This window comes from Larus michahellis, chromosome 2 (assembly GCF_964199755.1).
Source record: "Larus michahellis chromosome 2, bLarMic1.1, whole genome shotgun sequence".
NCBI classification, from domain to species: domain Eukaryota; kingdom Metazoa; phylum Chordata; class Aves; order Charadriiformes; family Laridae; genus Larus; species Larus michahellis.
Window position 1 is genome coordinate 70,521,255 of NC_133897.1, and position 15,129 is coordinate 70,536,383.

A 15,129-nucleotide genomic window follows, 5' to 3' on the forward strand; every position below is an offset into this window, starting at 1 on the left:
ACAAGCTAAGGGAGGGTCAAAATAGTATTACCACTCCATATTTACTGGGGAGTTTGCTCTAAGCATTTATCTTGAATTCTAGTAAAAGTAAATACAATGTGTGGTAATACAATATGTAATTATATAACGATATTATTATAATCCAAAGAAATACTATTTGCCTCTCCAAGCATAATATTGAATGCAAATCAAAACATGTATTGATCTTGTATTCTAAAAATCAACACCTTCTTTCAACTGCAATGTCATGAGTACATACATAAGTATCTTGAAAAGTTAAACATTAAAATACACAAAATCTATATGTTATTAATGAACTAACTAAATCAAGTAAATTGAAGACACAGAATTCATTCTTGTATGTAATCAGTCAAAGATTTGTACAGAATATGAACAGATTTGTAATTCAGACTCACTATTCATTCAAGATGGGGACAGCAATACTTCAGAATATGGAAAAGCTGAAAACATTGTGGCATAGTTGGATAGACAAAAGTACATAAGCAGTTGCCAAAAAAACAAGTCTATCACTGTCAAACAGTAGGTAACCCATTTTTTCACATACCAGACAGATTTCCACTTTGCATCTCTCTCTATATTTTTATCTAGAGATAACATTGTACTAGGGAATAGATTTGAGTTCCCATCAGTAACACAGAAAGCCAAAGAAATAGTGGTTCTGAACTATTTGAACTGATGAAATTATTAGTGAAATATCCCACTAATTTCAGCACAGGAGGGCAACGGCTTCACAAGGCACAACATTCTTTCCTGAGCAATCAAAGATATTTTGATGTGGTTTCAAGATTGTGCCTCCAGAAAACTCATCCCATTTATAAAGGAGTCAGAGATGATGTGAATGCACAAACCATTTTTAAAGGTGGAACCACAGGTGTAGATAAGGTTTGCTGAATGCCACAAAAAGGTAGAAATCTAGATCAGCTAGTTCAATTAGCCAAAAATCTGGACAAGCAACATAGGCCACTGCAAGAGTTCAGGGATTTAACAGTCACCATTAGGGCCTCTTTTTAAGGCTGTACCAAATAATAGCAAAATAGTAATTTGCTACCATAATTAGAAAAATCCTAGTGCATCCTAGTTGACCTCTATCTTACCTTGCTAAATATCCATTTTAAGTCACTCTTCAGACAGGCTAGACTATAGTAAATATGCAGTTAACCAGCACAGAGTGCTACTTTATAACCCACATCCACTCTGTCTATGATCACATTTCCTGTTCTTACAGGGAGCTCCACAGTGCCAAATAACAGTGCGGATCTGCAGTAACTCTGTGGTACACAGGTCTCATATGAGTAGAAAGCAGTATCGCAACACGAGGGAAGAGAAGACCTGACTTCTGGAGAAGAGACACTCTGAAATGGTACAGCAGGAGAAGTATATTGCAGGATCAGCACTACAAGCCCAAGCCACTGTAGCCATTCAGCATCTCGGTGATATAGCTGGATAAGAGCCAACCAGGTAACAAAACCAAAGACAAACAGAACCTAAACTTCACCAGACCAGTCTCCCAACTCTGTATTCAACACGGTTCAGTCCTGTGTCATGTACCACTGGGCCTCTGCTTCTGCACCTGAGCCCAGTTAAGACTTGACTCACTGCAGTACTGTCAGATTAATAATTAGACGCATATTTCACTGATAAAAGCTGTAGTAGCACCCTCAAATGGTCCCAAGGACCTCAATATCTCTCACTGGAGTAACTGACACTGGCAAAAGAATAAATACTGTTTCAACTGGACTCTACACATCTGAGAACATACGGACATCAAATGATTCTGAAACAATAATTATCCCTGCATCAGAGGAAGCAAATAGAGCCACATGCTTCTCTTCCTGAACTATCTGTTTCTAAACCCCTCGCTTCCAAGGGGATGTCACTGCCTCCTTACGTACTGCCATATGGGGGAAGCCACTGATATTTCTTGTTCACGAGACATCTCAACCAACTGCAGCAACCAGAGAGGCAGAATATGATCTGCTTTTAATACTGAAAGCAGCCTGAAATATGTGCCGATTCAGTGAAGACTACCTATAGCAAAATGAATCGATGCATACCACCAAAGGCTTTCCAGACCTCTTACCAGCATTATTTTACATTTTTTTGTAACTTAACACCTCACAGGTACCTGGTTATTAACAACCAAAAGCAAGGAGAAAACCTTCTAGTACTGTGAAGTTTTAGACTACAAGCAAAAGTTAATTAAATCAAATATTTCAGATATACACATTAAAAAAAATTATAGAGTTCAAAGCATTTCATTTATGTCCTCTTTTTTTTTTTTGTACAAATTAAAAAAAAAAATAATCAAAACCAAAACCAGAATTACCTACACTTTCATGGACATACAACTCCAGAGTATTTTATACATTCAATCCTAAATAAATGCTGAAATGCAATATATAGAAAGACTATTACGTGTCCTCATATAAAATTAAAATGCAACTCTTGGAGAAAATTCAATCCTCATACTCCCCAGTTAATCATAAAACTGAAAATGCTGCTTACAACAGAAAATGATGAAAGAACAGAATTTCAACCTTTCACAATTCATAACCAGGGAAATATTCCTGCCTGGGAACATCAGGATTGACAATAGTAAATCTATAACTTATTTTTTAATGATTAATTTTTGGTTGATTCGCAAAACAAATTAAGTACTGTACATAGAATAACATTTTATTTTGAATTCTTCTGCTAGATTCAGATCCATCAGCAGCTTAGAAACATTCTGACTGACCACCACTACATAAGTTCAAAGCATTGCCTAAAAAAACCCTACAAAATTAGCAAGAAGCATCAAGGACTTCTAAAGAAAGTCCTAAGCACTACTACATATGTTCATTCTCAACATAAAGTTCACTAGCAAGGACTGTCCCATAAGAAGAAAGTTTGCATTTCTTCAACATTGAGAGTACTAAGTTTGAAGTGTTACGCCTTAATTAGTATTTAAGACTCAAAAGTAGATCTGAAAATCTTTCTGAGATAAAGCAACATGCTAATCTCCTGTAAGATGCTCTAGCAATACAGGAACAATCTATCGGGCTTGGCTGGACGGGTAATTTTCTTTTAATTTTAATAATGGTTTTAAAAGCCCTTCTCCCAAAAGATAACATACACAGATATGCAGATTGAGAAGTAGACAGTGTATCCACTGCGTTACAAGTCCTCTGGTTACGACTATGATTCTATACTCCCTCAGAACTACACTCAAACCCAGATGCTCAGTTTCCTGGGCTGAATCTGAAACATCTCCCTGCCCCTCTGAGTAGCTTAATAGGGGAATCTATAAAAGTAACAAAAGAATGAAACTATATGGGATTCATGCAGTGTCTTCAGATGAGGGAGAACAACAGGAAAACTTGGACAGAGACTTGTCCCTTTGGGTATGTTCATACTGCAAATTTAACATGAGTTGCACCAGATCTCAGCTCTCAAGACAGGCTGATGCATTCACGGACACTGCTACGTTCCTTTTGGTTTTGAATCCCCTGTATAATGTCTGTTTATTTTTCTCTAGCCAGCCACGCCAGCAGTACAATAAATTGCCTGCTCCAGAAGGAATGAGAGGCAGAAACTTCAGAAAGTACAGAAAGCACTTTAATGAACCTATGTGCAAACCCACCCAACAGTAAGTTCTAATGTGGGTTCATATTCAGCTCATACTACTCTCCTCTCAGGCTTCACAATGCATCCAGGCAAAGCGCAAATAAAATCTTATTTGAAATGTATGTGAGTGGTAGCTCAGGTCATGCCAACACCACAGATATGTCAGTAAGTAATAGTCCAAGCTACAAAGTAGAGAGTTCAGGATACAGAATTAATTAAAAGGTGGAAGACTGAGTCTTGATCCCATTAAAGAGAGCTGTCTAAGTGGCTACATAGGTTATGAAACCGGCAGTAATTAAGATTAGATCACGAGGAGAAAAGATTTTTCCCTAGACCAAAAGGAAGCTGTAATGCAAAATGGATTTGAGAACATTGCTCTTTCTTACTTCAAACTAACAGATGGAGTAATTACATTAGGAGATTAGCGAACAACTCTTCTCCAAACATCATTTAACATGTTATTCTGCTACTATTACCTCGCTTGTTCCAGTAAGATGACCTGTAAAATACATGCTTAGGACAGAAATAAAAGTGAAAGAGATTAAACCAAATGCCCCTAATTCAAAGCTGAAAATTATCTTGGAGGACAGGAACAAAGCCCTGTTTCTAGGTTTAGATCCACTAATATAACTGCAGAATTTACTCAAAGCTAAAACAACTATCCAAGCTCTGCTGGAATCGCTAATTTTTATTAACTGCCTATTCTAGAGAAAAAAAATTGAATAATTGATTTGAAAAATACTGGAAAAATGTTTTCTAAGTGGTAACAGAGAAAGCAAACAATACAGGAAGAAAGGGTCACATATTCCTTAGGGGAAAATACAGATGTCAATCAACAGCTCGCATGGGATACCGGGATGGGAAGGATTCCTTATTTATTTGGCACATGGAAAAATTAAGATTCACTGATGTATCTTCGTATAGCAGAGAAGTCTTACAAGTCTCTTGTGTCCCCTTTCTGGTACTCGCCATCGTCTCTGCAAACATACTTGGAAACTCTGAAACATGTTGCTTCTGGGATGGAAGGTTTTCTCTAGAGTCACAGTGTGTTGACAGAAACCGCTAACTGCCATGGTAAATTAAGCAGATCAAGATAGCTTGGATTTCTAAATGAGAAAAGAGCAAATCTCAGCAACCAAAATTAACAGCAGAAAAAACTGTCCATTACTTCTGAAAAAAAACCAAACATTGAATAAGATCCAGGTCCCGCTAAGCACACAGCAACACCTTTTTAGGGACAAATGTGCCACTGTGTGAAAACTATAGTGGAGATAACGTTTGTCCTTTGATAGGACGGACTTGATTCATGCAAAGGAACAGCTGAGGAGGGTCATATACAGTAGCTGTCTGGGGAATACACACACAGTGTGATGCGTGCATATGTAGGCATGCATTGTGCACGGGCAAGTGAGGAAAAAGTTCACAAGTTATACAAGGACAGAACCCTTCAGGACAGGAAATATTTTCTCCTCCATGTTTGAGAAAAGAAGGAATCAATAACAAGAAGCCTCATGTCAAAATTACTGAAGAGAATTTGACACCATCTTGCATTAAGAAACAAATCTTATTCTACAGTGTTTCATTTCAATCACACCCACATTCTCAGACACAGTTCTATTAGAATGAGAGATATCTTAATAACCAGCATGATTGAAGACTGCGAAAGATAAACAGGTCCTACTGAATTCTCAGAATAGCTGCAGCTGGCAAGTGTCCATGTACATAAAGGTATTCATACTACTGGATAGCGTGAACCATCAGACTCCACTGCTTGGGGCTGAGGGTACACATGCTCCAACAAGCCTGTTCTTCATCCCCGAAATTACAGAAGAGGCCGAGAGTCCATTAAGCCCCACAGTTAAACGGTAATATACCGCACCCCCATGGGCACCATCAGGCCCTAATTGACCTGACCAGCTTCAGGTGCTGTCTCCACCAGCACCTTCTTGGGCCAGGAGCCCCAGTTATGCTCAGGCTTGTGCCCCAGTGCTGGCTTGAGCTTAAATACCATGCTTGTCTCCAGCCCTGTGCTCATCTCCAGGATGACCTCAGACCTTTGTTATACGTAGCCTTCTCCCCAGTCCTGTCTCCAGCTCATTTCCTTTTAATCCTGACCCGAGCCCCTAAATAGAACCAGGCCCTGGCTGGTCATTTGCCATGTCTGGGACTGCTGATGGGTCCTACTGCCAGCCCCCAGCTTTGCCCACAGTGCTTAGGCCCCGTGGTACAGGGTGTCCCGTCGGTGCAAGCACTGCCTGTGCTAGTGGCACCCTCTAGTCCCTTCTTGTCCTCCCTCGTGGAGCAGCCTTGCTTGTGCTGCTCCCGGACACTATTGCTCAACAGCGTCAGACAAATGTATTTCCAAAGAGGAAATCACTATTTTTAATGAAGTATTTCTTACCATTTTAAGACCTTCTAGTATGACCCAAATTCACCTCTCAATAAAGAGCACTGTACCAAAACCTAACCTTCAAAGTTTTCTCCAGTCTTTACGCAGAGAAAACAACTCAGATCAAATGTGGTGTTGGTACTAAAAATCGCCATAGCCAGACTACTAAGGCAAAGCTGATAAAATGAGCAGTCAATTCACAGTGAGTAACATGTACCATGTCTTGTTTTTTACTGATTATATTTTTATATTTTCAGAAAGTGCTGAGCACTGTTGCCTTTCTAAAGCTATGCTTTAATTTTCAAACCCAGAGTAGTAAACAAAAAAGTCACCTACAATACACAGGTGGAGAGGTTGGGGAGGGGGAAGGGGAAGAGAAGGACAGGAAAAACCAATAAACTGTATTTCAAGAGATACGGGATTCCTTGAGTATGCAATATAACACAGAATGGGACATAAATTAATTTAAATGTCATATACAACTGACTTGTTTGTTTGAGGTTTTCTGAACACTCTGGTCTTATCAGGTCTTATTTGATTTTATTCTCCATGAAATAAATATATTTCTGTGGTTTCTACTATTTTTACATTAACCTATGGTATAAAATACATATTCCATTGACCTGAGAACAGCAATAACTACTAAGCAAAGTACTTAGTGTTTGTAAACTATCAGGTTCTAATAAAAGGTTTTCCAAAGGTGACATCTTCAGGAGATGTTAATTGTCTGCGGGTGTATCAACTTGGGAAATACATTTTTTAAAAACACAGTATGACTTGGACGAGGGGACAGAGTGTATGCTCAGCAAGTTCGCTGATGATACCAAACTGGGAGGGGTGGCTGACACTCCGGAGGGCCGTGCTGCCATCCAGCGTGACCTAGACAGGCTGGAGAGCTGGGCAGAGAAGAACCTAATGAGATTCAACAAGGACAAGTGTAGGGTCCTGCACCTGGGGAGGAAGAATGTCAGATACCAGTATAGGTTAGGGGTGGACCTGCTGGAAAGCAGTCCTGAAGAAAATGGTGTGGGGGTCTTGGTAGACAGTAAATCATCCATGAGCCAACAATGTGCCCTTGTTGCCAAGAAGGCCAACGAAATTCTGGGCTGCAGAGGGAAGAGTGTGGCCAGCAGCTCAAGGGAGGTCATTCTCCCCCTCTACTCTGCACTGGTGAGGCCACAACTGGAACACTGTGTCCAGTTCTGAGCTCCCCAGTTCATGAGAGACAGGGAACTACTGGAGAGAGTCCAGCATAGGGCAACAAACATGACTGAGGAATTGGAGCGTCTCCCTTATGAGGAAAGGCTGAGAGAGCTGGGACTCTTTAGCCTGGAGAAGAGAAGGCTGAGGGGAGACCTTATTAACGTTTACAAGTGTCTAAAGGGTGGGTTTAAGGAGAATGGAGCCAGACTCTTTTCAGTGGCTCCCAGTAACAGGACAAGGCGTAACAGGCACAAGCTGGAACATAGGAAGTTCCGATCAAATAAGAGAAAAAATTTCTTTACAGTGAGGGTGACAGAGCACTGGAACAGGCTGCCCAGGGAGGTTGTGGAGTCCCCTTCTCTGGAGACTTTCAAGACCCGCCTGGATGCAGTCCTGAGTGATGTGCTCTAGGCAATCCTGCTTTAGCAGGGGAGTTGGACTAGATGATCTCTAGAGGTCCCTTCCAACTCAGAAAAATGTTGTGATTCCATGAAAACACATATGTTCAAAATATATTAATATTTTTTTAAGGGTTGTTACTCTCACCAGCCACCTAATGCGAAGTGTATGTACCCTGCAGTTCCCTTATTGTAATAACCTCTGTAATTAGGCTAGCAATAGCCTGGTATTAGAAAGAGCAATACACTTTAACATCTTAAATGCACTACTACTAATCAAAAGACATGGAAACAAGGCCATGGCTCAATCTGTTTACATCCTTGACAACATTTACAACTAGAAAGGTATTACACAACATTAGATTGTGATAAATATTAATGGAAAAGAAAAATTTATACCAACTGAAACTCAGACACAACCAAACGTAAAAGAATGCTTTGCTTACATTTAAGCATGGGAAGGATTTTGATGACATGGGCACAAACAAGATGTTGACAGGAAAAACAATGAGGGAAAAAATTTAGATCACTCGAAGTAACTGCACCAGAAGAGATCATATTCAGACTTCAAAAACAATCAATGCATGAAACTGCCATTTAAAAAGGTATTATATTTCAGAAATATGACAAAATGTCACCCCATATGTTTACCATAAGTCAGAGAAAGAAAAAGTAACCACACTAAGCCTTGAAATGGTATTCTGACCTAAATAGCACACTACCTTTTACAGCAAATTATGAAGGCAAGATTACTTAAAGACAAGAGAAAGAGGGTAGTCACAAAACTCTTTTATGAAATGTTTATGAAAGTGCTAGACTAAACTCAAAACAGAGAGCGCTAAGATCTACCACATTTTTTTTCTCTAGGCAGTAAGTTCACACCTATCTGGGATGCCCAGAGCAATGCATTTTATATTTTACCACCTGGGAAATCACTACATAAGTTGTAGAAGATGGGAAAATCAGAAGAGGACTTGTGTGGGTTTGTTTTGTTTCAATTTTTTTAGGAAACTGACCAAATGGGAGACAACCAAGTGGAGTTGAGAAAAGGAAAGCATCAAGGAAAGGAAGATTAAAATAGAATTCCTCAAAGTAAAAACACAGAACAGAAAAATGCCTGTAGTCTTATGGAGAAATGGGCATCCAGAGTTGCTTGACAGCCAGAGGGTAGCTTATTCAAATAAAGAAAAGGCTGAAATATAAGCATGATAACTCTTTACAAGCATATTAAAGGGGCAAGAAGCAAAATAACTACATCTAATTTAGCCAATGATACACCTGAGCTAAAAATCAGGAGTTTACAGATCTTAATGAGTTACCAACGATATTGCGGAACAGCCTTCTTAGGAATTAAAAGAGCACAGGAAAAAACCAAACAAACAAAAAAAACCTCTAAATGCTTTTTTTTCTCCTCCAATTTTCTTATGGCTTCTTCTTTTGTGAAAGAGTTAAATGAACTTACAATGAGGACTGCATGATTGCATGCAGCCCTGGAGCAGCAAAAGTCTTGTACCCAAATAAGCAGGGATTTATTTTCCAGAAAAATGCCATTTAAAATCTTTTACTATTTAAAAGTGGTCATCCTGCCTCCTTCTATGTAACTTATGAGTAACACACCAGGCCTGCAGAACGGGATAAACTGAATTCCTCAGCAGTACTGAATGTTTTATACGTTTGGAAGATTCTTACCCTGTATTGATGGAAATGATTTCTATCAGTGGATTCTTCCTAATCTTTGGCAAATCCAGTCGTGCTCCTCCCAGACGTTTTCCATTATCCTTTTTCTGACCCAGCAGTCTCACAGAATGACCTCCAAACAAAGCACAAAAATGCAGTCAATACAAAGCACAAGTCCCATCATATTTGTTCTGATTTGCTCTTCTTCAGAAGTAGTGTTTATACTTCAAAGAATGAAAATGAGAATGAGATGTAACAATGTACTTCCACCAGCTGGAGCATTTCAAAAGAGACACTGACAGGTAAAATAAATCATGTTAAAACGAACAAATTATTTCATCCAATTATCTTTTCACACTTGCATTTTCTGTTTTATTCAATTAAAATGATCTAAGCAGTTTCATTTTCAGATTCTCAAGCAAACAACAACATAGGAATATTTAAACAAGTTGTATTGCAGGATTAAAATATTTTTCCTCAAAATTTCGTTCAAACCTAAATTAGTAGGTAATAAACAAACAAATATTTAGCTTATTATATGGAGAACCAACACATTTCAGTTACCTGACTGTGTGAGTCTGAGGGAAAGCATTGTGAAGCATATCCTAATAGCATGTTCATGGCTAAGCTGACTATCAAGATTTATGCATATTCTCACACCAAGGAGACTGCAGGTCAGAAAGCTGCCTCACAACTCCTTTACTGAAGCCAGTAATTTTCAGAGAGTAAAACACAAATACTATCACCAACTGCCTACAACGGTACATCAGTCATACCACATTAAGTCCTGTATTTAAAAAGCACAAATGACAGGGTTCGCTAACATCTAACAATGAAGAATAAAAACAATTAAGTGCATATTATTGCAACAGGTAGTGTAAAATGTGCCCAAGTTATAAACTTAAGCCTTGTATCATTTATTCCACAAAGCCTAGAATAGGCAGATAAGAGACAGCAAGGGAAAGCTAATGCTAGATAACTGAAAAGAGGTGGAAAGTAACCACTACTTGGAGTAGAGGAAAGAGAAATCACGTATCCATTGAAGCTGGAAAACTCTTTGATAGTACATTAAACTACAGCTACAATGTGTCAAATATTTCAGAAAACAAAAAATTTACCCTAAAAGGGGAGGGGGGTGAAAGAAAAGCATGAAACTATGAAGTACTAGCTGAGCTACACCCAGCACAGCAAAGTAGATAACCAATTCAGATCAATTAAAAACCATGTCCAACCAAATCTTCTAACTTACACTACCAACAGCTATTTACAAAACTAAGTCATCCATCGAAGTCCTTCTCCACTACCTGTTTTGAGGTGTCAATAATTAATCTTTTAATAATCATAGAATCATAGAATTGTCTAGGTTGGAAAGGACCTTTTCAGATTATCATAGTCCAACCATCAAGCTAACTCTGACAAAAACCATCACTAAACCATATCTCTAAGCACTATGTCTACATGTCTCCAGGCGTGACAATACCGCCACCTTCCTGGGCAGCCTGTTCCAATGCTTGATTAACCATTTCAGTGTAAAAATTTTTCCTAATATCTAATCTAAACCTCCCCTGGCGCAACTGGAGGCCATTTCCTCTTGTCCTATTGCCTGTTACTCGGGAGAAGAGACGGACCCTCACCGGGCTACAGCCTCCTTTCGGGTAGTTGTAGAGAGCGATAAGGTCTCCCCTCAGCCTCCTTTTCTCCAGGCTAAACAATCCCAGCTCCCTCAGCCGCTCCTCATAAGACTTTCTTCTCCAGACCCTTCACCAGCATCATTGCCCTTCTCTGGACCTGTTCCAGCACCTCAATGTCTTTCTTCTAGTGAGAGGCCCAAAACTGGACACCGTACTGGAGGTGCAGCCTCACCAGTGCATGTGGCATTCTGTCCCGGTTTAGTCTCAGCTGGAACAAAGAACCATGTGGGCTTGGGAAAATTAACCCTATCCCCACCGGAACCAGGACACATTCATACTCTGAATTTATTTCTGTGATTCAGCAACAGCCCAGAAATAAACAACTACTTCTGGCATACCACCTTTCTCAGGTTTTACAAGATTCACAAAAATTCTCAAATAAAAATGTGATCTAATGAGCAGGACTGGCCTGATATTATAATGGTTCATACTAAAAGCAGACATCATGACACCAACAGGAATTAAAAGACGACATTTTTGCAGTTGCATTTGACAAAAATTTCATTACTTCCTGCTGTGAATTTAGTAATATGGTAAATGTGCTATTAACAATTTGCTAAATTATTCACTTCTACCTTTTCCTGACAGCAACAGCAATATCTTTGTCTCACAATACAATCAGCTATTTTCCAATCTAATGCTTCATTAAGGAGTTGCAAGCACCATTTTATTTACTTGTATAACAAAAGTGATTGCATTATGGTAGGCATAAAAAATAAACTAGAAGCAGAGAACATTCCTTTTTGTATTTCCTAATACTGTGGTTTATTTGGAATAAACCAGTTTATCCATTTTTAAAATATTGAGTTGCATTACCATATTAAAACTGTATTTGGTTTTATGGCTGAAAATGTAGTGGAACAATTCACAGTATTCTTAAAACAATCAGGATTAACAACAAGCCACCCAAAATCTGAAATTCATACATTTGGAACTGGGGTCTAAACCACCATTCTGAAGTTTAAAAAACAAAACCAAACCAATGAACCACAAAAAAACCCCTGCTCCCCAACAAGTATTATCTCAGAATGTAGAATCAGCAAAGCTTGATTCCCTCTGAATGCATACCCTCACAACAAACAGCCATGTGAATTACCGCTCCCTAATAAGAATTATTAGATAATAAGAATTTAGCTCATGCCCTCTCTTTCTCATGCTGGGAACATTAATCAAAGAGGCAAACTTTTTCATGGCACTCGTGGAAAAAAAGAGTATCCTTTAGACTACGAAACTTGTCACAAATCTTTTTGAAATGTGTCAGAGAAGTAAAAGCTAGTAAGGAGGGAATGAAATGGAGATAATGACAGACCTGTACAGGAGGCAAAACCTTATAATACATGTTTTCTTAGGAAAACAGGAAAAACAATGAACACTATGGTAGTCTAGAAAATCTTGTTAACCAAAAGTACCACTTCTACCTTCTTGCAGATCTTTGTCTTTCGGGTGCTAGACAGGTTACCATATACATTAGAAAAAAACCCAACAACTTGGGACACTTGTACACAGAATATAACTCATAGGGTGCATAAGACCTGGTCTCTCTTACCTTCAGAGACCTTCTCAATTCAGGCAAGAAACCCCAGCTCTGTGACCACCTCCCACATGATCCACTGAATGTTAACACCCACCCCAACTCCGCACCCAAGCTCAGGAAATCTATGTCCTGGCAATCAAATATGGCAGCTTATTTTCACATGAAGTACGGCCACAGTTTTTCCCATATTCCTACTGAATGACACTAAAGTTCAAGTTAATGCGAGGCTTGCAAAACCTGTATGGTACTCAAGATTGATAACATCCCTGTACTTTTCACTCCAGACACCAGAGGATTAAAAAAAAGCAGTACAGGGAGATGAGTTGTAGCAGGGAGTTTAATGCTTCCAGAAAGCAAGCAGCACATGCTTATCCCCCTGCAACAATTTGTGCTGCAGGCACACAAACACTCAGTTACAGTACTCGTGACCTTAAATCCTTTTTCCCCTACTCCATACAAGGACTATTTTGTTTCATTTTAAGTAATCACTAAAGCATCTGTTTACAGCATTGTTGCTATTAATAAAACATAACTTGATAAACACTGAATCATACTTTTTCACTTGCTGTAGATCTTTTTTTCCCTGTACTTATTTCAAGAAAACTTAATAAATATTTTGTCATCTTCAATAGGGAAAAGGCTAGGAAACTTTTTTTTTTAAACTGTCTAACCAGTATTATCAAGCCCACACCAACAACAAGCATAACAGAAAAAGCAGTAAATTTTAAATTATATTTATGACCACCTTACAAAGCTTAGAACGGGGCAAAACATAGAAGTTTTACTTCTAAAGTATTTTATCTGATTAAGTTACCTTTCCTCTGACTTTATAGGTTGGATAACAACTTACCTAAGCAAAATAAGCAGGTGTTCCACACTTAAAAGAAGTCTTTTTTGTTTGTTTGCCTTTTTTTTTTCCTTTTCTTTTTTTAAATTCGGTACAACATTTTTGAAGGCCAAGGTAATCACTTCTACTTCCATAACAATGAGTGCTCCATCTCAGATATCAAACAAAACCCACTCCTTTTTTGATGGCTCACTGGAAGATGGAAGCTTTGAAGCACAGCTTAATGACAAACAGATAACCTAAACATTCTAGTCTTAGAAACCTCTTCTGCAATAAAAATAACTTTTCTACTTCCACGGAGTCTACCAGCAGATAAAATTCTATTAAAAAAAAAATGAAAAGGTTAATTAGAGGTTTAGGTCATGCTTCAGAGCAGTTTTTCGCTAATTAATAGATAATTAATGCAGATTACAGCACAACAGTAGTACTAACCAAGTCCAGCGTGCAAGCTTATACAGCAGAATCGCTCACAGCAAGTGTAAATAAAATCAAGCTAGAAACAATTTGAAATGAATCAGAGCTCTCTATTTTTTGTAACTGTTTAAAATTAAACTCATCTTTACGTACAAGTCAATAGGCACAATTCACATTAATTGGCATTGTTTGCAGAGAGGATTAGGTTGAAATGAATTAATCAGGATATTAAATCCTAATGTTAGTCTAAAAAAGGTCTTTTAAGCATGTCTGTTTGATAAACCAGTGTGCAGAATGAAAGTATTTTCAAGGCGTTTATTTCCACTGGTCAAAAAGGATACCAAAAAGTAACATAATATTAATGGCATGTATGTATACCTTTAATTGTAGATGTATGTGCTTCAGGACCGTGACAGGGAATGCCTTATCTTGAAATACAAATATATGAAAAGGATAGGTAATACAAATTCTTTGCCATAAGTTTGTAACAACATTAAATGTCCTGTGAACCTCAGGTTATTGTCAGACCCCTGTGACCTCGACCCAGAGAAGCACGTTAATGATATCAGAGCAAACAGATTCAAATTGAACTGGTATTTTACTAGTGTGATACACGGATAAGTGAGGGGGAAGTGGCCTGGCTTAAGTAATCTTTAGTTAACGTTAACAACTGCCTATCGGTGTTGCAAATATCTATCAGGTATTATTAATAGACCTACTGTATTTCAAAAAATAGTCAGCTTCACTCAGTCCATGGGCTGGCACCCCTCAGTAGCTGCGGGGAAATAATACCTGCTTGAAAGATGGAAGAGGGAGTCCATTGAGGGTTCCTCCCCATCCCTGCACACCCCAATGGAGCTACACAGCGTGCCACTGAAACACAACTCCCAGACAGACACAGAGTAGTATTTCTTAGCTGTTAGCTTCAAAGTTCAGTGCAGATACCTCAAGCAGCTCAAAAACATGAGTTTAAAGAAAATCCTCAAAGATGCAGGAAACCCCAGCCTTGGCAGCGACAATTTCTATTGTTTTCAGCTTGTTCTGTTACCCATTCTTTCCGTTTCCAAGTTACATCATTATACTTAGAGGTTGTTCACCATTTCCTGAAAGACTTTTTTCCTCACAACAAGGCTGCCAATGTACCATTCTATACTTCCTAGCTGTCACTCACCAAGCTGTCTGATCTTCCCCAGCATCTTCAGGGAAAAGAACTAAGCACTATTTCATGTAGGCTTGCACACATTTCCGTCCACCATTATTCACTTCTTAATGAATACAGAGCTTCGTTTCCTTAAGGCTACCACTGGAAAAAATGGCACACAGGAGCAGCATAGCTAAGGAAGGCAAAG

At 38.7% G+C, this 15,129-nt stretch overlaps 1 protein-coding gene across 13 annotated transcripts in view; it reads right to left on the reverse strand.

Moving 5' to 3' along the window:
- CDKAL1 (CDKAL1 threonylcarbamoyladenosine tRNA methylthiotransferase) overlaps positions 1 to 15,129 on the reverse strand; it is a 424,762-nt gene that overhangs the window by 255,447 nt on the left and 154,186 nt on the right. For all 13 annotated transcript variants that reach the window (XM_074575804.1, XM_074575806.1, XM_074575810.1 and 10 more), the window contains one exon: positions 9,307 to 9,427. In XM_074575804.1, coding sequence (XP_074431905.1) covers positions 9,307 to 9,427 — 121 coding nt within the window. The remainder of the gene's footprint in view (positions 1 to 9,306; positions 9,428 to 15,129) is intronic.